The following is a 22,898-nucleotide window of genomic DNA, read 5'->3' as shown; positions in this document are numbered from 1 at the left end:
CCAGGCACTGAACCCAGGGCCTTGTATATCCCAAACAAATGGTCTGCCTCTGAGTTATATCCCCAGCCCTTTTCTTTGTTTTATTTATTTATTTAGAAACAGAGTCTCATTAACTCATTAAGTTGGTTAAGACTGGCTTGTGATCCTCCTTTTGCACCACAGCTTGCTGCGTAACTGGGATGACAGGCATGTGCCAGTGTACCTGGCATCCTTACACCTTGCTGAATGTTGTAAGGGGCTAAGATTGTACTCAGCAGTACAGCACTTGCCTGGCATGTGTGAGGCCCTGGGTTCCATCCCAGAACCACACACACAAATGTTGTATAGTGGTTATGTGTGACCTTTATAAAAATCACACATAACCACTATACAACTCTCTCCCATCACTATAAACTGACTGGGAGAGAGTAATTTCTAGGAAACTTTTTAGGGGTGCTGGGAACACTTTTTCTCCATCTGGACAGTATTTACGTAAGTACATTTAAATGTCAAGTTAAGCTGGGAGGTCAATGGCAAAGCACATACTTAGCATGTGTAAGGTCCTGGGATCCATTCTTAGCCCCAAAATAAATAAATTAATAAATAAGTGTGAAATTAATCAGGTAGGCTTAATATTTTATTCATTATGCATGTGATAACTCAACAAAAAATAAGAGAAATAGCAGGGCACAGTGGTGCAACTCGGGAGGCTGAGTCAGGAAGATCATGAGTTCAAACCTAGCCTCAGCAACTTAGAGAGGCCCTAAGCCACCCAGTGAGACCCTGACTCTAATAAAATATTTAAAAGGGCTGGGGGGCTGGGGATGTGGCTCAAGCGGTAGCGCGCTCGCCTGGCATGCATGCAGCCCGGGTTCGATCCTCAGCACCACATACCAACAAAGATGGTGTGTCCGCCAAGAACTAAAAAATAAATATTAAAAAATAAATAAATAATTAATTAATTAATTTAAAAAAATAAAAGGGCTGGGGATGTAGCTCAGTGGTTAAGTGCCCTTGGGTTCAATCCCTGGTACCCAAAAGGAGAGACAGAGAGAGAGAGATAAATAACAAAGTGTTAAAGCCCAACACAGTCCGAGGGTGTCACTCGGTGGTAGAGTGCTTATCTAGTATGCATAAGATGCTTGCTTTCATCCTCAGCACTGAAAAAAAAAAAAAAAGAGTGTAATATCCCTATGACAGCATTCATTTTATCACTTTTGAAAACATTACTCAAGTATAATTTTTCCCCCCAAAAAATTTAAATTGTTTTCTCTTTTTTTTTTGTACCAGGGATTGAACTCAGGGGCACTTAACCATTGAGCCACAAGCCCTTTTTTTAAAATTTTATTTAGAAACAGCAACTCTCACTGAGTTGCTTAGCACCTTGCTAAATTGCTGAGGCTGGCTTTGAGCTTGGGATCCTCCTGCCTCAGCCTCCTGAGCCACTGGGATTAGAGCCTGGTTTAACCTTTTTGGTATTTCTCTCTTATGGCTGTTCTTGGGAAGTTGCTTGGTCAATTTGTCACATGGCTCAACTTTGACTACACTTTCAGTTGAGACATTAAACCCTGAAAGATCTGGAACTCCCATGGACTCTGCCCACACCAAGAGGTAGGAAGAATCTGTACAAAGTTGGTTCCACCAACTTTGGAGAGAAACCACTGACTGACATCCTAGCTTGATTCTCCCAACATTCAGAGCCTAGCACAGTGCTTGGCACAGAGAACGTGTCCAGTGAACAAACACATCAATACATGTGCACAGACAAGGTCACAAGTATATCTTCTTGGTCCCAAACACACCTTACTTGGTCTCTACAGATGAGTGCACACAAGAGCACACCACTTCCGTGTGCACAGTCCCACCAGACCCACTTCATGATCCAGGAGCATCCACAAATATATCTACTCTGGGGCAAAATCCCAACATGGACACACAATTCTGATTACAAACTAAATTTCAGGTGCATGCTCAGCATCAAATATCCATTACACCCACAACATTCTCCCTCCAAGGTTAAATCCACCTGGTGGCAAGGAACAAACTAGGAACCCAAAACTCCTGATCCATGGAAGAGGTAGGAATTTCTTCCAGGGGTATCAAGCCAGAAGACAGACTGATACTCAGATGAAATTCAGAGTCCCTCCTGGGCACAGTGGTGCAAGCAATTTAGTAGGCTGAGGCAGGAGGACCAAAAGGTCAAGGCCAATCTCAACAATTTAGCAAGGTCCTGTCTCAAAATAAAATAAAAAGGAACAAGCACATAGCTCAGTAGTAGAGCTAGTAAGTGTGAGACCCTCAGCTCAATTCCCAGAACAAATGACAAACAAAACAGCTGGGCACAGTAGTGCATGGCTATAATCCCAGCATTTTGGGAGGCTGAGGCAGGAGGATCATAGGTTCAAAGCCAGCCTCAGCAACTGAGCAAGGCCCTAAAAAACTCAGTGAGACCTTGTCTCTAAATAAAATATGAAAAAGGGCTGGGGATGTGGTTCAGTGTTTAAGTGCCCCTGAGTTCAATCCCCAGTACCAAAAAGAAAACCAACCAATAAAAAAAAAAGTATAATCCTGCTGTCCCTGGGCAGGAAAATAAATAATAACAACCCTCCCTTATGATGGCATAGTACACTGAAGTGGACAGAACACTGCACATAAACAGTCATCCCTCTTGGACCTCGGACAGCTCAGTAATCATTCAGAAAAGTATTCTCTTGGGAAGCAGGGAGACAGAAATCAAGGTCAGTGGTGATGCAGGAAGACAGGCAGCCTGGAAGAGCAAACAATGTGAAATAATCTTTAGTCGTTAGACTTTTCTGAGCCTCAGTATCCCCATCTGATAAATGTGTTTAATAATATTTTCTAAATATGATGTAAAATGTTAACCCAGCAATTCTGGAGGCTGAGCCAGAAGGATTTCCTGAGCCCAGAAGTTGAAGGCCAACCTGGGCAGCATAGTGAGAACTCATCTCAAAAAAGAAAAGCCAGGTGCAGTGGCATACACCTGTAATCCCAGTGGCTTGAGAAGCTGATGCAGGAGGATCACAAGTTCAAAGCCAACCTCAGCAACTTAGTGAGGTGAGGCCCCAAGCAACTCAGCAAGACCCTGTGGCTGGGGATGTGGCTCAGTGGTGAAGCACCCCTGGGTTCAATCCCTGGTACCCCCCCCCCCCAGAGAGAGAGAGAGAGAGAGAGAGAGATAAGATGGCAAGTGGTAGAGTTCAAGAGTTCAGAGACTCCTGAGATGAGGGTGTCCCTGGGCTAGGGTGAAGACAGGTATCCTATCAGGTTGCCTCACATAGTCAGCGGTCGGTATCTGAGGGTTTCTCATCTGCGGGTTCAACCAACCATGGATGGAAAACTATTTATCTCTCTATGTATGTATTTATTTATTGGTACTAGGAATTTTATTCAGAGCTGTTTTACCACTGAACCACATTCCCAGACCTTTATATTTTTTACTATGAGACAGAGTCTCATCAACTTGCTTAGGGCCTCACTAAGTTGCTGAGGCTGGCCTCAAATTTATCATTCTCCTGCATTAGCTTCCCAAGTCAATGGGATTACAGGTGTGGGCCACTGAACATGGATAATGGAAAATTTATATGTTTTAATTATATCTGTACTGAACATATATAGACTTTTTTCTCATCGTTATTCCCTCAATGATACAGTGTAACAAGAATTTACATAGCATTTGCATTGTATTCAGTATTGTAAATATTCTAGAGGTGATATAAAATATACCAGAGGATGTGCAAAGGTTCTATGCAAATACTGTACATTTTATTCATTCATTCATTCACTCATTCATTGGCATACTAGGGATTGATCCCAGAGGCTCAAGCACTAAGCTACATCCCCAGTCTTTTTTATTATATTTTGAGACAGGGTCTTGCTCAATTGCAAACGCTGGCCTTGAAATTGCAATCCTCCTACCTCAACCCTTCAAGTAGCTGAGGCAGCCATGCATGCCATGGTTCACATTATACCATTTAACCAAGACACTCAAGCATTCATAGATTTGGGTATCTAGGTAGTTCAGGAACCATCTCTCCATTGATGCTAAGGGACCGCTGTATTATTCTCATTCCAACCCTATTTGGATTTTTTTTTTTGGGGGGGGTACTGGGGATTGAACTCAGGGGCACTCAACTATTGGGCCATATCTCCAGCTCTATTTTGAATTTACTTAAAGACAGGGTCTCACTGAATTGCTTAGAGCCTCGCTGTTGCTGAGGGTGGCTTTGAACTAGAGTTTCTCCTGCCTCAGCCTCCAGAGCCACTAGGATTACAGGCTTGCTCCACCGCACCCAGCCCTATTTGTTTATATTTATTGTCTGTTACTGGGGATTCTACTTCTGAGATATAGCCCCTGCCACACCCGTATACACACACACTTTTCATTTTATTTTGAGACAGGGTCTTGCTAAGTTGCTGAGGCTAGGCTCAAATTTGTCATTCTCCTGCCTCAGCCTCCTGAGTTAGCTGGCACACAGGCACATACCACAAACCCTATTAAGTTACACTAGCCCAATTTTAGAAACAAAAACGAAGATTCAGAGATGTTAAGTAACAGCCAGAGTCACAAGCTAATGAGTGGGAAGGTGAACAAACCAAGTCTGTCTGGTGCCAGAGCCTGTTGCCGTGTCTACCACACCAACCACACTGCTGTGGGCAGACATGGGTACTAGCACATCCCATCATGGAAGATGGAGTGAGCAGGTGTTCCCCCACAGAGGCAGGAGGCAACCAGAGTTAGCATGAACAGATGCACTTGAGCAGAGACCAGTGTAAGCAGGGCAGTGTGGCTGTAACAAATCTAGAGAGGCTGGGACCAGATTCAGAGGATCTCATATGTTTAGGATGAAGAACCAAGAAAGGATTCAGCCCTGGGAGAGGTCTTTTGAGCCACTTGATGAGAAAATGATCATGGCAGGAGTATGGAAGGGCTCGGGAACTAGAAGAGTCCCCATTAGTGGGGCTAACAATGACAAGGCATGTAGTGAGGGAAACAGTGTAGGCAGAAATGACACATATGAATGTAAGAAGCAAGAATCAGCAGGACTGGGGTGGGGGCAACCAATACACGAAGTCACCAACATTGTGTATGCAGGTTTTCACACATAATATCCAAACTCCAACAAAGTCTAACCTACCCTGGTCCTCCTTCCTCTCTATGGGTTCCCTCTGCTATAGGCACACGGTCCTTTTCCTATGTGTTCCCACAGCGGGCTTTATATTCACCATTTCCTCTGCACAGAGGTGCTTGACTCCTGTCAGTTCAAATGTCACCTACTCAGGAAGCCCTCCCTGACTCCACCAGCTAGTAATGTCACCAGTCTCTTGTTAGCACATGAAGTTGTTTCATTTCCTGTATAACATTTCTGGACATCTGAAATAATTCTATTTTATTGCATTATCTGTTCAGTCTGTCACCTTTCACTGGAATGTCAGCTCTGGGGGAGCAGGGACCATGTCTATCTCATTCACTCCAGTATCACCAGCATCTTTTTTTTTTTTTTCCACCAGAATCTTAAACATACCTGGCACATACCCATTGAATGAATATTGCAGGGGAGGGGGAAGTGAAGGGAAACAAAATGGAACCAAGGCCAGAGGTTGGGAAGTGCTGGAAATGGGAGTCTTCTCTGGTGTGCCTTTCAGACTATCATGTTTGAGGTGATGTGAACTACTCAGGGGAAAAGGTCCTAGATAGAAGGCAGAGAAGAGGTCCAGAGATTGGAGATAGAAATGTGATGGTGAGAAAAGATACACATCTATCATGGGAAAAGTGTGAAAGAAAAAGGACAGAGAAGCATGAATGAGCCTAAGGGTCTTTATATCTTGTGGGGAGGAGAAAGTCCGCAGGGACAGGAAACAGGCATGGGCAGGGGCAGCAGATTATAATCATGATCACACACCTGTTCGGAATAAACATGAACAATGTCCCTCCCTCCCAAACTAACAGACTTTGGAACCAAGTGGTACAGAGGACTTACCCACGGGACAGCATCTCCTTGGAAGGATGGGGGAATCACAGACAGAGGGCCACAGGGGGTGGGGAGGAGCCAGTGGCACAGTTGTGCACAGTGGTCCAGGAAGGAAGAACACGCCTGATCTCAGCCACTTCCTCCTCGATCCAGCCCTCCAGGCCAACAGCACTGAAAGGACAAGCCCCTGAACTAATGGTCTCCGGGGAAAGAACAGGTGGGGCGGGGCTGGTCTGAGACCGCCCACAGCAGCCAGCTCACCCCCGCTACCCGACTCTAGTCCAACAGACAGCCTGCCAGTCCAGGGCTTCCTTCTCTTAAGAGGGGAGGAGCTACCTGCAGCTCCACCTGGAGTGCCAGCTGATAAAGCAGCTGCAGGTCCTGTAGGGGCAAAGACCAGGAAGTAATGCTGGCCAAGGGAACACCGACCAATGGGGAACCTCTCAGTCTATGGAAACCAAGGAGTTCAAGGAAAAACACCCGGAAACCCATTTCTCAAAGAAGGAGGTGCCACCTGTGTAGACCCACCCTCTCACCTGCCTTTCCGTGAGGGGAGGAGCCTTAGGCTCTCACTGGAGTAGGGTTGGGCACAGCAGGAAGTTACAAGAAGGACTTTCACTAGGGAATGTAGCAACCTGGAAAGGCACAAGGAATCCAAGGAGGTTGGGGAATAGGAGTGGGTTGTCAAGATCACAAAAGACTGACACAGGATTAAGTCACAGGTACATTTATTTTCCTCCGAAACACCTGAGGTTCTTCCTCTCCCTTGCAGCAGCACAGAGAAAGGCCAACTCTCAGGAGGCAGCCACGCTGCCACCAGAAGCAGGCCCATGGGGCGGCAGCGTCATGGGTGGTAAGAACAGAGCCTTCAGCTTTCCTGACAGGCTGGCAATCTCAGGATCCTGGGCTTCATAGGATTTAACCAAGCGAGCAAACTTAAGGACACCTGGAAGAGGGAGTGGACAGTCAACTCACATTCTGGGGCCCAGTGTGACAAAGACAGCTAGTGGGGGATGGAGGGTGGCTTGAATATGAAATACTGGCTCTGCAGGGTTTGGATCAATCACTTCTGGTCTGTACTGGTTACAATGGGATGGGATGCAGTGAATAAAAATATCCCAGAAATAGTGTGCTGCTCAGTCTGAGGTGGGCCATTTTAGCGCTAGTCACAAGAACCCCAAGTATGAACATCCATGAGATCCCATATCTATAGCGGGACACGGGAAGACAGTGGGGCAGCTGGACTGAATCAATGCACACGCTTGGGAAATTCAACCTCTAAGCCTTGAACTGATTAGCTGAAACACCTTTCAGGAACTACAGAAGTGTACTGTCATGCAGACATCTTGCTAAAACTACCAAAACGACGGGGTTCAAGTTCCTAGTACTTGTTACCCTGGGCACTTGTTTTGCTTTAAAGTCTGTTCCATCTTAATATGGAAAAATGGTGGGCTGGGGATGTGGCTCAAGCGGTAGCGCGCTCGCCTGGCATGCGTGCGGGCCGGGTTCGATCCTCAGCACCACATACCAACAAAGATGTTGTGTCCGCCGAGAACTAAAAAATAGATATTAAAAATTCTTTTAAAAAATATGGGAAAATGATGTGACTAATAGTTAAAACAAAATGCACTTAGGGGGCTGGAGTCGTAACTTAGCGGTAGAGCTCTTGCCTCGCGCGTGTGAAGCACTGGGTTCGATTCTCAGCACCACATATAAATAAAAGGTCCATCAACAACTAAAAAAATATTTTTAAAAAAAATGCATTTAGGACGTCGCCGGCAAAAGTTCATGGTAGGTCTTGGGCTGCGTGTGCCAATACTGTTAGATTGTGGCTGCCGCTGTGTGGCAAGAAAGAGGACGGCAGCACTGGGGCCCACACATTCTGCGCCCTCTCCCCCAACCACCCCATCGCCGACCCGCGTCCGACCCACCTTCCCCGTCGCAGCTGAAGCCATAAGCTTTGATAACCTCTTGTTGGATCTGCGTGGCCACGGGCAGCACGAATTGCAGCATCTTGCCCATGTCGTTGCACGCATTGTCTCTAGCCTCATCCATGCGCACGGCGTTCTCCGGGGCCGAAAACGCCTGGATCACCTCCGCCAGGACCACTACGCACAAGATGCAGCCCAGGGAGGCGTCCCGGGGTAGCGCCGGGATGTGGCCGGCAGGCCCAGCAGAAAGCGCAGGGAAGAGGGCGGGGAATTAGTGAATCGAGAACGTAAGTAACCCGGTAAAGCTCATAATCCGAATTCCACTAGGAGCAAGGACCCCACATAGGTGGAGGAAAGGGACGGTATGCCATGCCCTCCGTCCCCGTTTCCCGCGGAAAGTGGCTGGGTCTTTGGCCCAGTAACCCCCATCGCAACGGGCAGCCCAAACCATGACTAAGGTGCTTCTCACCCTTGGCCTGCTCCGCGCTCAGGGGCGCGGGTTGGGCCGCGGCAGACGCCATAGAACGACGAAAGCTGCACGTGCAGCGAAGATATAAAACAAAAAACGAGAAATGAAAAACCTAGACAAACAAGCCACCTCCTACAGCAGTTCTCAAGGCTGGTGGAGGCGGAGGGGAAACAGCATCATCCGTAGCCGGAAGTGTTAGCTGAGCCTTAATCTCGGGTACTGTAAATTCCCGACTCTATTTATCCGGGAAAATAAAGAACTGCACCAGCCAGTAAGGGCAATTCTGTCGTTACAGACAAACCATGTGAGAGGGGCTTTCCAGCAACTGCCAGAAAGCCTGCTAGACAAATTCTAAAAGAGCTGCAACACTTATAAAAGAAAGTGTAGAGCCAACTTGGGGTGTACATTAACTCCATTATTAGTGAGGGTGAGATCAAAGTGGTGCTTTTCGAACCCCTGCTAATGTAGAAGCAATAGGACATATTATGACCTTCGGTAAGAAAAACAATATTCTAAGGAATTTAAGTGATTCATTTCTAGAGTTTGTGAATGTTTGATTTCATGTATGCAAATGAGCCCTATGCTGACTGGCTGAGAAAGCAGCCAATCACAGCCCCTTTCTTAAGAACCAAGACAGTGATTCGCAGCAATGAAAGCTCAAAAAAAAACGAGAACCCTTCGGGCCTTTTAAAATGGCCTTGTATAGTTGTAGGTAGTGCTGCATAACGCTATATATCATTTCCCTTCCAGGCGTTTGCAATTGTCACCCACTGAATGCCAAGTCCTAATCACACGAGTTAAGCTATACTCATCTCGCTGGCACTTCATAATGTGCCTCAGACTATTCTCGAAAGGATTCACGACCCTGAGGCCCTCATTAGAGGCCTCAGGGGGCACCTAGTAGGATCAGTGACGGGAACACCTCCAAGATTTAAGTAGTTTCTTTGATCTGGGTTTGCCAGATGTAGGCTCATCCCAGGCCCTCCTTGCTGAGGTCAAGGAAAGGCCTAGCACCATAGTATACCATTGCCAGCAGAGCCAAGAATCTGAGTTCTTCTGAGGTCCCTGTTCAACTCTTTTGGGTCCCTACACCCAGTTCCTTAATAATCCCATCCCTTCCCACTTCCCTGTTGCAACAAGACCTCACCCGAACCCCCTTAGCCCACAAAGAACAAGTCACAGCCATCTTCCTGGGGAGTTGTGAGGATGTTTTTGTTTGGTTGGTTTTGGTTGGGATGTTTTTTAAAGAGCATCATATAGATATTTATATATATAAATTATTAATGTGGGGAAGGGGAAGGGGCATACATCGCAGAGGGGGCGCGCACACAGGGATTGGGAAGGGGCAGGGCAGGGGCGGCACACGATGCTACGCAAAACAGCCACATCTAACAGATGAAATAATCACACCAACGGGGTGGGGGAAGGGCAGTGACCACCGAGGGCTGGGCATAGGGGAGGAGGAAAGCAGGGCACAAAAGAAGAGGGACCTGGTCCAAGGTACTGTGCACTTTCCATCCCCACCTTTACCACCTCCCCACCTCTGCCCTCTGCACACCACCTGGGCCTTGGCCTTCTGTCTGTTCCTTATTTCCTCCCTCCCTCTGCCCAGCTGCGGAGGCCCTGCAACTGAATAGCACCCTCTCCTTGGCTCTGGGTGGCAGCTAGGAGGGGGTCCTTCAAGGTTCAGATGTAGGAGCCATGGTGTTCTCTTGATCGAAGGTTCTACAGTGGCTTGTCACTTTCTTTCTTCAGGTGACTAGGGAAGAAGTGATGCATAGCAGAGAAATGAGAGACTGAGATCAACTGTGACCTTGTCTTCTTCACAGATAAAGATGGAAAGCAGGGGGTTCCTCCCCTAGGACCCTACTGCCCTACTGCCCATCCCATGCTGGCCTAGCCCTTCTTCCCTGACTCGTGGTCTATGAACACCCCACAGTACCTGTAGTAGTCCTCCTGGGCAGGTAGCGGCACACTGTGCAGCGGGTGATGGGCATGCAGCCACTGCTGCTGTTCCAGCGCCAAGCGCTGCAGCTCAGCAGACTGCGCGTGCATGGCCTGCAGCTGATGAGCTGCAGACATCGGGGCAGAGAGGGAGGCTGGCAGGTCCCGGTAAGGGGCAGCTGTGAGTAGAAAAGCAAGGGGCACATGACCGATGGACACTGAGTACATGCTTTGGGCCAGGGGTTAGACAACCATTTTACATACAGAGAAAACAGTAGAAAATAAAGTAATGCTGCCCATCTTGCAAGCTGCCAATGGTAGAATGGAATTAGAAGTCAAACCTCTTAGCCTGGCCCTAAAACCTGAGCCTCTCTTGAGCAAAACCTCAGCTCTCCTTTTTTTTTTTTTTGTATCAGGGATCAAACTCAGGGGCACTCAGCCATGAGCCACATCCCCAGCGTTATTTTGTATTTTATTTAGAGACAAGGTCTCACTAGTTGCTTAGTGTCTCATTTTTGCTGAAGCTGGCTTTGAATTCATCATCCTCCTGCCTCAGCTTCCTGAGCTGCAGCTCTCCTATTATTCCAGCTATTCATGCCTCCCAACTCTCACTAGACCCATCCCCAATACCCGCATTCTGTCCTCTCATTAGTGCTTCCCTACCCCAACCTCTGTCCTTACCAAAAAGCTGGTGACGAAGAACTTCGTTCTCGTGCAGAGGGTGAGGAAGAAGGGGGTTAGGGAGGGTCCCAGCTGGATAGGGGATCCGGGTAAGGTGAGACCCTGAGGCCAGGGGGTCAATGAGAGGGTGCACCGAGGCAGAGGCTAGAGGGCAGAAAAGAGGAATGTGTCACTAGAAGGCATGTTTTGGTAAAAACCATGCATTTGGGTGGGGGATCTGAGTCTGGGAAGAAACATGGACAAACACAAGGGGATCCAAAGTGGAACAAAGGTAGAATGGAAGCTCTAGAGACCTGGGGGATGGACAAGAAGAGACCCTGCAGGAGTAGGGACACACAGATGTCAGATTACAGTTGCCAGAGGGTTCTGAGAATGAGGAAGGAGAGAGTAAACTTACTTTGAGAAGGTGGGAGATGATGGAAGTTTAGAAAATGAAACAGGAAGAGTAGGGAGATTAAGAAAAAGGGATCCCAAACTGAACATGAGTGTAAGGCTAGGCTGGAAAATGTTTATAAAATATTATAAAAGTTTCTTATAAAGAAATATGGGAAAAGGATAGTAAGTAAAGCTCATTATTGCCTGTAACACCCAAAACAAAGTTAAAGAGCCCTTTCTAGGGGGTTTCAGACCTAGAGATGGGAAGGAACATAAAAGACCTCCAGCTGGAACAGAAGGAAAGGATGGCAAGAAACAAGATTTGAATCCAGGGGAACAAGAAAATTAGTATGCTAAGGGCTTTGGGAAAAGGGATGCAAGGATGGAAAAGTGGTGTGCCCTCAAAAAGACTCCAGCTTGGGCCTCTATCGAGGGGAAGGGGTGTGGGGAATGCACAAGCTCTACGGCTAAGCAAGTGCATGGAGGAATGTCAGGGAGGCAAAAATCAGGGGAGCTTTCTCAGGAGAGGTTCTGTCAGAACAGTAAAGGGAAGTGGGTCTGAGAAACAGAAGAGCCCAATCAGGTAAGGCAGCCCCACAGGTCAAAACCAGGAAGAAGGGGTCTCACCTGCATGAATGGCATCCTGCTGGTGCAGGTGCAGGTGAGAGTGGATGTGAGAGTGCTGGTGGTGATGAGGGGTCACATTGAGCATCTGCAGCCGGGCCAGTGGGTCATTGCCCAGGGCTGCCACCCTTTCAGCATGTTGCCTCTCAGCTGCCAGCCGTTCAGCATAGGACATGTCGGGCCGCAGGGCTGGCCCAGCTGCCAGCGCTAGACGTTCTCGCTCCAGAGGCCCCAGGCTTGGATGAAAAGGGAAAGGGTGCAGGCCAGGAGGGCCAGGCTGCAGAGCCAGGCCCCCATGTCGGGGGAAGGGATCCAGGCCTGGCCCAGGGACCCCATGTAGGGGTTCCAGCTCACTTGGCTTCACCTCGAAGCCAGGCTTGAGACGATCACGGAGATCTCGTTCACGGGCTTCCCGCTCCCTCTCCCGGGCAGCTGGGTCACTGCTGTATAGGGCTGGGACATTGTAACCCAGAAGCCCCGGGTCCACTGCCCCCAACGGCACGTAGAATGGATGGTTGCGATTGCCAGGAGACATGACATGCGGTCGGGCATATTCACTGAGAGTGCGCAGGGCTGGAGTGTCAGGACCCAGGTAGGGGGGCACTGTAGCTACAGCACTACCAGGCTCAAATGGAGGGCGATGGGGCACTGGGCCCAGAGAAGGGCACTCCACTGGAGCACGGCCCTCCTGCGCCAACTTCTGTGGGGTAGAGGAAGTGGAGTTAAAAGAGGACCTATGAGGATATTTGGCTGGTCCAAGTTGCCCAACTGTCTGAGCAACTGAATGCCACGATGCTTATAAAAAGAATGTTGCAACCCTGACTGTGAAAGAACGTCCCTGCACCCCGACCCCGCCGCAAATTTGCCCTTCTTGTGATCTACTGGTAGTCTGACCTGAGCAAGCCTTCCCCAAACCCAGAAATACAAAGATTGCTCCTACTGCAATCCTCTTAGGCTCCTAGTTATGGGCTGCAGTGGTTCATCCTCTCCGACAGGTGGCGAAGTGATTCTCGTTTCGCCCCTAGCCCCAGCCCATCCGGAGCCCAACTACGCAGCGCCAAGAAGGGAGGGAAAGGCGGCGGGTGGCGCATTTTCTGACGCACTTACCACGCTGCGTTCGAGCTCGCGCTCTTTCTCGCGCTCACGCTCCTTTTCGCGTTCCCGCTCCCGCTCGCGCTCCTTTTCTTCGCGCGCTCGCTGTTCAGCCTCGCGACGCACCTTCTCCACCAGGTCGGCCCGCTTCTTGGCCAGCTTGGAGCCCTCCAGCGGCACGAAATACAAGTCGCTGCGCGCGCACGAGTTGAAGCCGCGGTCTAGGTGTTTGTTAAACCTGTGGGGCGCGGAGGCAGTGCGCGCTCAGTTCCTGCTAGCGGCCCGGCGGCCATCCTAATCCATCCTCAAAAGCAGCCTCCGTGAAGGCGGAGAGCTGTTTAGTGTACTTCTAGAAAGCACCACATAAACACGAAGCTCCGGTGTCCACCGGCACCCGACCCAGGCTGCTCACCTGGCAGACTGACTGGCGTGGCTGGGCACATCTACCACCTTGGGAGGGGGCGAGGGGCTGCGGGCTGGGGGCACGGGGCTCTCTGGGGTCTCGTACTCCTCAGTTGGCTCTTGTTTGATCTGTGTGGCACTCAAGGGTGGCCCTGAGGCAGGGGCCGCAGGTGGTGGCGGCAGAGATGATAGGCTTGAGGGCCCTGCAGGTGGCAAAGGCCCAGACGCCACAGTAGGTGAGCCTGGCTTGAAGGTCCCTGGGCCTGCTGGCGGGGAGGTGCCTCGAAAGCCCGGTGGGGTCCCCGTTCTGAAGGAAGGTGGTGACCCGGGTTTGTATCCTGGTGGGGTGGCTGTCTTGTAGGCCCCAGGGGACGAGGCTCTCTTGCCATAGGGTGGGGGCCCAGGTGGGGAAGCTGTTTTGTAGCCTGCTGGCGAGGAAGCCACGGTGGCAATGACCGTGGAAAGGGTAGCAGAGGAGGTGGTGACCGGAGGCACCGGTGGGAAGGGGTAGGACGCCCCTTGGGGGCCCTGAGAAGGGGAGGGATGCGAACATGGGTAGGAGCCTTGAGAAGAGGACGAGTTGGAAGAGGAGACTGGGGGGCCACTGGGGCCTGCTTGGCTGTAGGACACCTGGCTGTGAGGTGGGGGCAGGTGTGTTGGCCCTGATGGGTAGGGTCTCAGAGACCCCAGGGAGGGAGACATGGTGTAAGGGTGTGCATGGTGGGAGCCACTGCTCTCTAGGGGGTGGGGATATGCTCCAGGTGGAGGGGGCCCAGAGCTTCCATGATGCTGCTGCTGCTGCTGTTGTTGCTGTTGCTGCTGCTGTTGCTGTTGCTGTTGCTGCTGCTGCTGCTGCTGCTGCTGGTGGTGATGGTGATGTGTTGGGGCTGGTGGGTGTGCAGTGGATTGGCCCCCAGAAGTAGGGAAGGGGCTTGGATGAGCATTGCTATTGGCCAAGAGTCGACCATAGGGAGGAGGTGGAGGGGGACCCTGGCTCCACACAGCCTGGGATGGGAGGGAAGGCTGAGTATACTTGGGTGGCTGATTGGAGACAGAGAGACTTGTTGGGGGAGGGAAGGAGTGGGGATAACTGGGCAATGCCTGGGAAGCTGGGTACTGGGAAGCAGAGGAAGAGGAGGAAGAAGTGGAAGAAGAGGCTGCCACAGAGCTACTGCTAGAGGATGAATAAGGATACCTCATTGGGGGAGCTGGAGCAGAAGAGGAGGAAGCAGGAGGCAGAGGGTGGGGTGAGGGAGCCAGAGTTGGGCCCTTTTCTGGGCCTGGAGGAAGTCCACCCATGCCCTGACCCATGGCATGAGGAGAGGGAAGATGTCCAGGGAGTGGCTGGGCCCCTAGGCCAGGAGGAGAGGCTGAAGCGTTGTTGAGGGGTCTCAGGGCAGGTGGAGGAGGCAGGTTTGGTGTCACATGAGGGAAAGTGGCTGGTGGTGGAGCAGAGGTTAGATTTCCACCACCCACTGGAGTATTAGGTGGCTTTGTTGGGGGAGCACCACTAGCTCCAGAGCTTGATATTGAAATGGGGGTTGTGGGTGGGGGGTGCTGCTTACCCCCGCTACAGGCCCCCACTGAAGAGGCAGCCCCTCCTCCTTTGGGACCCATTGGGGGTCCGGATAAAACTCCACCAGCTCCCCCAGAATAGAGCTGAGGATGAGGGGGAGGGGCCCCAGGAGGAGCCTGGAACATTCGGGAAGTGGGGGGCTCCATGGGAGCATGATATCCAGTTGGTGTCACAGAGGAATGGGGTTCAAAGCCAGGATCTGGCTGTCGGGGAGTGCTGTCTGGTTGTGGAGGGGAGGGAGGAAAGAGTGGAGGTGGATGGTAGGGGCGGGCTGGGCCCTGGGACAAGCCAGAAGATGAATCGGAGTCATTCTCCACACTCCCAGGGCTGTAGATGCTGGGGGATGTGCTTCGGTTATCCTGGTCTATATCCCTAGGGTCACTGCTGCCATCATCGTTGAGGCTCCGCCCATCCAAGCTATCCAGATCTGAGGGAGACTGTGGCCGAGGGAGCTCCTGCTGCATAGAGAAGAGGGCCATGTTTTCCTTTCTCTCCCACAGTCATTTCCTCCTCACAGCAAACTGTTGTGCTGTGATGTGATGGGGATTCCTGCCATCTGGGGTTCCCCCAATCTCCCCACATCTCAGCTTTCCCAGCAACCAGGCTTATTTCCCTCCTTGTTCAAACCCTATTCCTTCTCAAGTGTTCATCTCAAGCATTTTCACCCCCTCCACAGCTTACTCCATATCCTTGTCTTCCACTACCTCATATTTACCCTCATCTCATCTCATTGACTCCCTTTAATTTTTCTACCCCCAAACCCTTGGTTCTCAAAAAGACCACTTCTGCATTTTCCTTATGACTTATTTGTTCCTTCTAGTAAGACTTCTTAATCCTTCAGTTTTTCCATTCTCCTTTAACCCTGCCTGGTCATCTACTGGTCTGACCAAAGCCAAAAGATCTGTCTGACACATAGACATGATCACTTTAATAAACACTAAGTTATGATTTTTCTCTTATATCCCAGCAGAGAGCAAGGTAGAAATGTGAGCAAAAGGAAGTTTGGGGAAAGAATGGTCAAAAAACGAGTCAGAATGGATAACAAGGTCTCCTACCTCCGTTTTGGTCTTTTTTGGTGCATTCGTCTCCTCACTTTCACTCTCTGAGATCTCCTCACTCCGGCCCTGCTTGGTGACTTTTGGTGTGGAAGCTTCCTCTACCCGGGCCTTCTGTGAAAGAGAAAGAAAATTCCTGTCTTCTTCCTCCCAACCCTCCACTGTTACTACCTTCTGCCAGCCTGAAAGCTCCCCCCATGACACACCCTTAGCCCCAGTGCCAGAACATCCTGTGTGAAGACCTGGGGACAAAATACCTTGGCTGTCTGCCTGGACTTCTCAGCTTTGCCATCACTGCTGGATGTGCTGACTCCTCCAGGGGAGGCCCGGCCCCTTGATCTCAGTTCTTCTCGGGGCCCAGGGGCCTCTTTCTTCCGTCCACTCCTCATTGACATCTAAGGAAGGAAGAAGGAGGCAAGTAATGTTTTTTATTTCACCTGACTTTATAATGCATCTTATTTCTGTTTTTCATCTCTAGATCCTTCCTCCTAGTTTCTCTGCACCTACCCCAACCTTTCATGCCTCTCATAGTAGCTATTACTCACTGAGTCTTTATTCTGTCGTGTCTTCATTCTTCAGGCTGTGGAGACCCCATTCTCCTCTGCCTGGGCAGCTGAATACAGAAACTTATCTGCTCTGCTTCAAGCTCCCCACAGCCGTGGCCTGGGAAGCAGGTGTAGTCACCTGGAACGGATCTGTTTTCAGCAAAACCTGTTTGGAAAAGACCATAAGAGTCTTCATATTGGAGAACAAAATCTGAAAGAGGTACTACTGTGCCTGTCAGAGGGCTAAGCAGCTCAGCCCTGAGCCTTCTGGACAAGTGGGACAGTTAACAAGACACTCATTGCTGGATTGCCCCATGGGTTATCTCAGCTGTTTAAATGAGGGAGATTCTACTCATACTACAATCTCTTATTTCTGGGGAAGGCAGAAAATTGAGATGTACCTGTGAGCTCCAATCCAGATCGCTTAGTTTTCCCCTTTATGATCACTAAAGAATATTTATGTACCTGTGAATTCCACAGAGCTTTACAAAGGAGGACAGAGAAATGAAGCTGAAGTATTAATTTATTAAGTGTCTTCCTTGTGTCAAGCCCTTTAATACATGATATCATGTAATATTTACAATCAACCCTGAAAGGTAGGTATTAGTATTATTCTCATTAGAAGGGAACTTAGGCTCAAAGATTGTGTGACTTGCCCAACCTCCCACAGTGAAGACCCAATGACAGCCAGAATCAAGCCCTTGTCTCTCTTGACTTCAAACTCTTTCTTCTATACTTTGCTATACTCTCCTTAGAAGTTGGTGGGGAGAATTCTCAGAAAGCCTAGATCAGTCACAGAGATAAGAATTTTTTCATACCAGAGTAGGCAGAAGAATGTCCCATTCTACAATACATAGGAGCAGAGCCCAGTGAATCCCAAAACCAAATCTAAATATCCCCCAAGTTGCAGAACTTGGTTTTGGAGACCTCACAAAAACCCACCCTCCAATATGGTTGACTTTCCACATCCACTGGTTCTGCATCCACAGATTCAAACAACTATAGATGTAAAATATTTGGAGAGAAAATTCCAGAGAGTTCTATAAAATAAAACTTGAATTTGCCATACACTAAGCCCTATGCTGAATCTGAGAATGAAATAATGTCTAGACGTCCCCTGCTATAGCTTCCTGTGCCTTCACAGGTCCTCAATCTCTTCTCAGCTCTCACTGTTTGCCTCATGTCCTTCATATACTATATAGTTAGGCCTAGGATGGCTAGTTGCCTCTTTCTGAACTTGTTTCCTCTGTTCTGAATACATACAGACTTGCTTTTCTTGTCATTATTCCCTTAGCAATACTATATGACAACTATTTATGCCAACAATTTAAATAGCATTTACATTGTATTAGGTATTAGATGAGTTAAAGTGTATGGGAGGACTGCATAGGTTATGTGCAAATACTGCATTATTCTACACAGGGAACTTCAACATCTGCTGATCTGGGTATCAGCAGGGGGTCCTGGAATGAATTTCCTCAGACATCAAGGGAAGTATGTGTTCCCTAAGATTAGGAGAGAAGCCAGGCTTCACATTAACAACCAAAATATTAAACAACAACAAAAAAGACTCAAAAGATGAGTGAGCACACAATACAGATTTATAATTTTAAGCCTATCCTCCTGCTTGGCAAAGATGATACCTATCAATAGATATAGATATTGTCATATATTGGTATCTCCATAGCCAGCTATTTTCATCTGCACTTGTTTGTATTTCTTGCTAAGAGTCAAGACTCCATATTACAGACCATATGATCTTTTGTGAGCAAAAAATGCTATTTTCATACAGTTTTCCTCTCTATATCCTCTGCTGATATAATTTGTGTGTGTATGTGTGTGTGTGTGTTTTCTTTTCTTGCTATTAATGTTTAAACTCAGCAACTTCAGTAGATCTTTCTTCTTGCTTTAAGTACTGCTAGCCTTGGTGGGACTGCATTAAGCTTGCCTACCTATCCTAAGTTAGAAGGCCTGCTAGGTAAATGGCATTTTCATATTCTATAGCATATTTTCCATAAGGAATACAAAATAATTACTTCTCATTCGCCCACACTGAACCATATTGAGGGAGGCAACAGGGAATGCATCTAACCTTTCCAGAAAACTGGCGATTTACTTAAGAGTCACAAGATAGCTGAGACAGAACCCCAGGTCTGACCTTTCAACTGATGCTCTGCCCAGTGGACTAGTCATTCTCTTTTAACTACAGCTAATACCACATTTTTGAGTTGTTATGTATATTGGTTTTACTTAACAACTATCAACTGGAGGTGGGGGGGGCGGGTGACACATGCCTATAACCTGAGCAGCTCAAGAGGCTGAGGCAGGAGGATTGCAAGTCCAAAGCTGCCCTCTGCAACTTAGAGAGGCCCTAAGCAACTCAAGGAGACCTTGTCTCAAAATAAAAAATAAAAAGGGTTGGGGATGTGGCTCAATGGTTAAGCACCCCTGGGTCTAATCCCTGGTACCTAAATAAATAAATAAATAAAATATATCAACTAACAATAACAACAACAACCAAATCCAAAGAACAAGAACCAACAAAATAAAAGAAGAAAACAATCTTAACAACAGAACAGGGGGCTGGGGATATAGCTCAGTTGGTAGAGTGCTTGACTTGCATGCACAAAGCAACACACACACACACACACACAAAACAAAACTATAGCAGAACAAAGATGGCTGGTGTATCTTTGCCAGTCTTCCTATGGCAGGGTGCCCCTCTCTCCTTCTCATCACAGACCTGTTGACTAAGTCAGGTAAGATCTAGGGATCCAAAAGACCAGAAAAATTCAGAAATGTACCTGAATAACCGAGCAATCATATGTGCTCTTCTTATTTTTTAATCAGCTGAAAACTGATAAAATTTGCAATGAATAGCTTTAAGGGAGAAAAGCAGTTATTAAAAGGGAGGTAATGACAAGGGTGACACAGGAAGGACAGAGTTGGGTTGAATTTTAAGTCTGTTTTTGAACCTGAGCTGTGTTCTGGCACCAACAGCTAAACTAAACTCATCTTTGTCCTAGAAGACAGATACTGTAACTAATATTTATATAGCACCTACTATGTATCTGTCAATACACTGAACACTTTCAATACACATTCACTTTCATTATGTTACTACAAAAGGAAATTGATGTGGCAGGTGGAAAATTAACAATAAAAAAAATAAAAATAAATTTAAAAAAAAAACAGGAAAAGAACTCTAAGTAAGAAGAGGAAAAGAAATTAAGGAAAAAAATATGGGAAGGATGTCAAAGAATACAATCAAGTCACAAGGCTCCCTGGAAGTGTTTGCAGAGTGAATTTCAGGATCTTTGGCCCATCCCCCACCATTCCAGTGCTGCCAGACTAAAGTGTCCAAAGTGACTCTGATACTAAAGCAGCCCAGACCAGCAGAGACCAGCAGATAACAACGCACTGGCCTAAGCCTTCTTGGAATCCAGAGCAATCAGAGGGGCCTCAGAGATCATCTCATCTATAATCCCTTCATTTTTACAATGTAGGAGAGGTTCAAAGCAAGAGAATTGACTTGCCCAAGGTCAGAGTTTGTTAGAGGCACAGGCAGGCCGACATCCAGGTCTCCTGATTTTCATTCCAGAATATCTGCTCTGCTCTTGGCTGTTTCACAGTCTTGTCCCCTGACCCCCCTCACCTAGAACGGACATGGAGAACCCAGCCATACCTAAAAGGTCAGGAAAGTAGAAGGTCAAAGGTTAGCGAGGAAAGGGCTCACCTTGGGGACTCTCTGGGAAAGAAGAAGAGATACTCAGGAAAGGAGACTCAAAAAAGAGGAATCAAGTTTAAGAAAATGGAACAATAGTGCAAAGCAGCAAAACGAGTACTGTATGCGAACTATAATAAGAGAGGTAGAAGCCAGAACAATCTGTCCAAAGATGGTAAAACTTATTTTGTTATTGTTATTTCAGTGCTGGAGATTGAACTCAGGGCCTCAAATATGCTAGGCAAGCACTCTACCACTAAACTACCTACCCTCCAATCTCAGATGTATGACTTGAACAAGACCATTTTCATCTTCCCAACTATCCCTAGGAGGAGAGACATGGAAAAACGCAATGACCTGAAAGTAACACATCTACCTGTTCCAACAGACTGATGGATGGAAGCGGGTACACTCCCTGTGGAAACTTCTATCCACTGGCAGCACCAGAAACATTCTGCAGAATCCAGTACAAAAGTCCCAGTCTCTGTGGCTGGATCCTATCAACATTCTGAAACCCCACCTATTGGATATCCCACTGCATCACTGCCACGCAACAAAATGGTAAAACAACATGTCCTTCAAGAGACCATCCCATCTTGGCAGCCACTGCCAGCACCACAGTTGCTAAAACAACTCCTATCCTTCTGTAGTACCTACAGGGAGGGTATCTTGTCCCCTGACCCTATCCCAGGCACAAAGGGAGACCTCTAATTTCATAGTAGTAAGAAAGGCCTTTCTATAGAGCTCTCAGCTGAGGGACAGCCAGTGCTTTGAGGATTTGAGGGTGGAGGTCACAACTTGTTTGGAATGTCTGTAAGGTTGCCCAATTCCCTCTTTTCCATATTCCCAGAAACCCCTTCTTCCTAACTCTTCCTTTTAGTGTTCCTGTCCTCCTCATTAGTTTTAGGACTGAGCCCCGATGCCCCTCTCAAGAAGTAACTGTCTGGGATTGGAAAAACAGGGTCAGAGGTGAACTGGAGTAGAGAAAAGAAAACCTAATCACAAAAGACATGGCCTTCCCACTTCCACCCTCAGAAAACCTCTGCCTCTCCTTCTCACAGATGGACCTCTTCTGGCCCTTCTCCCATCCTCAGTTTCCCCAGGTTCCATTCCCCTCTCAGTAGCTACAATCCCTCTCTTTCCACCTACCACACCCCTTTCCCGGCTCCCACTTCCCTTCTATTCCTAACACCCGCAACCCACCCCCCTACCCCCGCCGGCTCTGGAACCCATGTTCTGGGCCTCTGGGTCTTCTCCGTCTTCATGCCCCACCTTGCTGCCATCTCTCCAATCCATTCTGCCTTCTCGATGAACCACCCTCACAGCATCTCCAGTTTTTCCTTCACCAACCCTCCACCTCGGCGATCCTCCTCTTTTGGTCTCCGAGTCCGAGCTACCCTCCTGCCCCACCAGCCCCACTCCTGAGACCCCCTACTTCCCCACCTTCCCACCAGGAGCTCCCAGGCCCCCACCTCTCCTCGGAGCCGCCCCACCCCCTGAGCCCCCAGTCTCCGGCCAGGCAGTGCCCGCAGTGGGGAAACAGGATTGGGAAAATAACAAATGGAGGCGGCGGCGGGAGGGGAACGGGGAGGGGTGGGGGTGGGGAGTCGCAGGCCGGAACCCGGGCGGGCCAGAACCCCGGCGGGCCCGGGGCCGGGGGGCCGGGCGCCAGCAGATCTTACCTGCTTGTAGCTCGGGACAGCTGGCTGGCTCCGAGCGGGAGTCCGGGCTCCAGCGCCTTCGGGGGGCGGTGGCGGCCGATCCCCCGCCCCCCTCTTCTTTTCCCGGCTTCAGTCGCCGCCGCAGTTGCGGCGGCGGCGGCCCTGACCCCCCCGGAGGGCGGCCCCCATGCCTTGTTCCCCCGCTCGGCCCCGGTCGCCCGCCGGCCCAGGAGCAAACCCGGATCGGCGGTCTCGCTCTCCCCCGCCCAGGCCCGCCGCCCCCCCCCAGCCGCCCGGAATGCCCCGGGCCGGGCCGCGCCGTCCGCCCCCGCCGCGCCGCTCGCCCCCGCGCCCGGCCGGCCCTCCGCGCCGCTCTGGCCCGCCGCCGCCCGCACTCGCGCGGTCCCCGGCCCCGAGGCGGCCTCGCCCGCGGCCCCCCCGCCCCTTCCCGGCGGTGGTCTCCCTCGCCCCCTAGGCCCTCCCCGAGGCCGGCGGAGCCCCCGAAACTGGTCCCGGCCCGAGGACCCGGCCCGGCGCGGGGCTGCGGGCGGGCTGGGCGGCGCGTCCGGCGACTCGCACAGGAAAGCGGACGGCGGAGGGAGGGCGCTTGAGAGAGGGGGATGGGAGAAGGGAGGAAGAGGGAGAAGGAGGGAGAGCGGAGGAACGGAGGAGAGAGGGGCCAGGAGGGAGACGCGAGGGAGGGAGCGCGAGGCAAGCTGCGAGGGGGGAGAGAGGGGGATCGGGGAAGGGGAGGCGCCGTGCGAGTTGGCCGAGCCTGAGGACTAGGGGGCCGGGGCGCGGGGAGGGCTTCGCTGTGGCAGAATATGGGGAGCCCGCAGGCCTAGTGTGG

General features: G+C 49.7%; 2 protein-coding genes across 3 annotated transcripts; both read right to left on the bottom strand.

The window, feature by feature from the left end:
* Positions 1–6,680: 6,680 nt before the first annotated feature.
* Positions 6,681–8,729, bottom strand: LOC308657781 (protein C10). Its single transcript, XM_081309825.1, has 3 exons — positions 8,370–8,729; positions 7,901–8,077; positions 6,681–6,915 (listed from the first exon to the last, which is right to left on the bottom strand). The coding sequence occupies exons 1-3, from the start codon at positions 8,419–8,421 to the stop codon at positions 6,764–6,766; spliced, it is 381 nt and encodes a 126-aa protein (XP_081165951.1). The 5' UTR covers positions 8,422–8,729; the 3' UTR covers positions 6,681–6,763.
* An 827-nt stretch (positions 8,730–9,556) lies between these two features.
* On the bottom strand, positions 9,557–22,706 carry ATN1 (atrophin 1). 2 transcript variants are annotated; one of them, XM_081309824.1, is made up of 10 exons: positions 22,070–22,706; positions 16,664–16,829; positions 16,376–16,513; positions 16,119–16,232; positions 13,498–15,518; positions 13,101–13,323; positions 11,997–12,693; positions 10,995–11,138; positions 10,312–10,492; positions 9,557–10,128 (listed from the first exon to the last, which is right to left on the bottom strand). In XM_081309824.1, exons 2-10 carry the CDS (start codon positions 16,688–16,690, stop codon positions 10,095–10,097), a joined length of 3,579 nt encoding a protein of 1,192 aa, XP_081165950.1. In that variant the 5' UTR covers positions 16,691–16,829; positions 22,070–22,706; the 3' UTR covers positions 9,557–10,094. The 2 variants fall into 2 exon arrangements, with proteins under 2 accessions (XP_081165950.1, XP_081165949.1); XM_081309823.1 differs by having other exon boundaries at positions 13,498–15,521; positions 22,070–22,699.
* Positions 22,707–22,898: the final 192 nt, after the last annotated feature.

This window comes from Spermophilus citellus (assembly GCF_964194105.1).
Source record: "Spermophilus citellus genome assembly, chromosome: 10".
NCBI lineage: Eukaryota > Metazoa > Chordata > Mammalia > Rodentia > Sciuridae > Spermophilus > Spermophilus citellus.
This window is presented reverse-complemented; position numbering and strand designations above follow the sequence as displayed.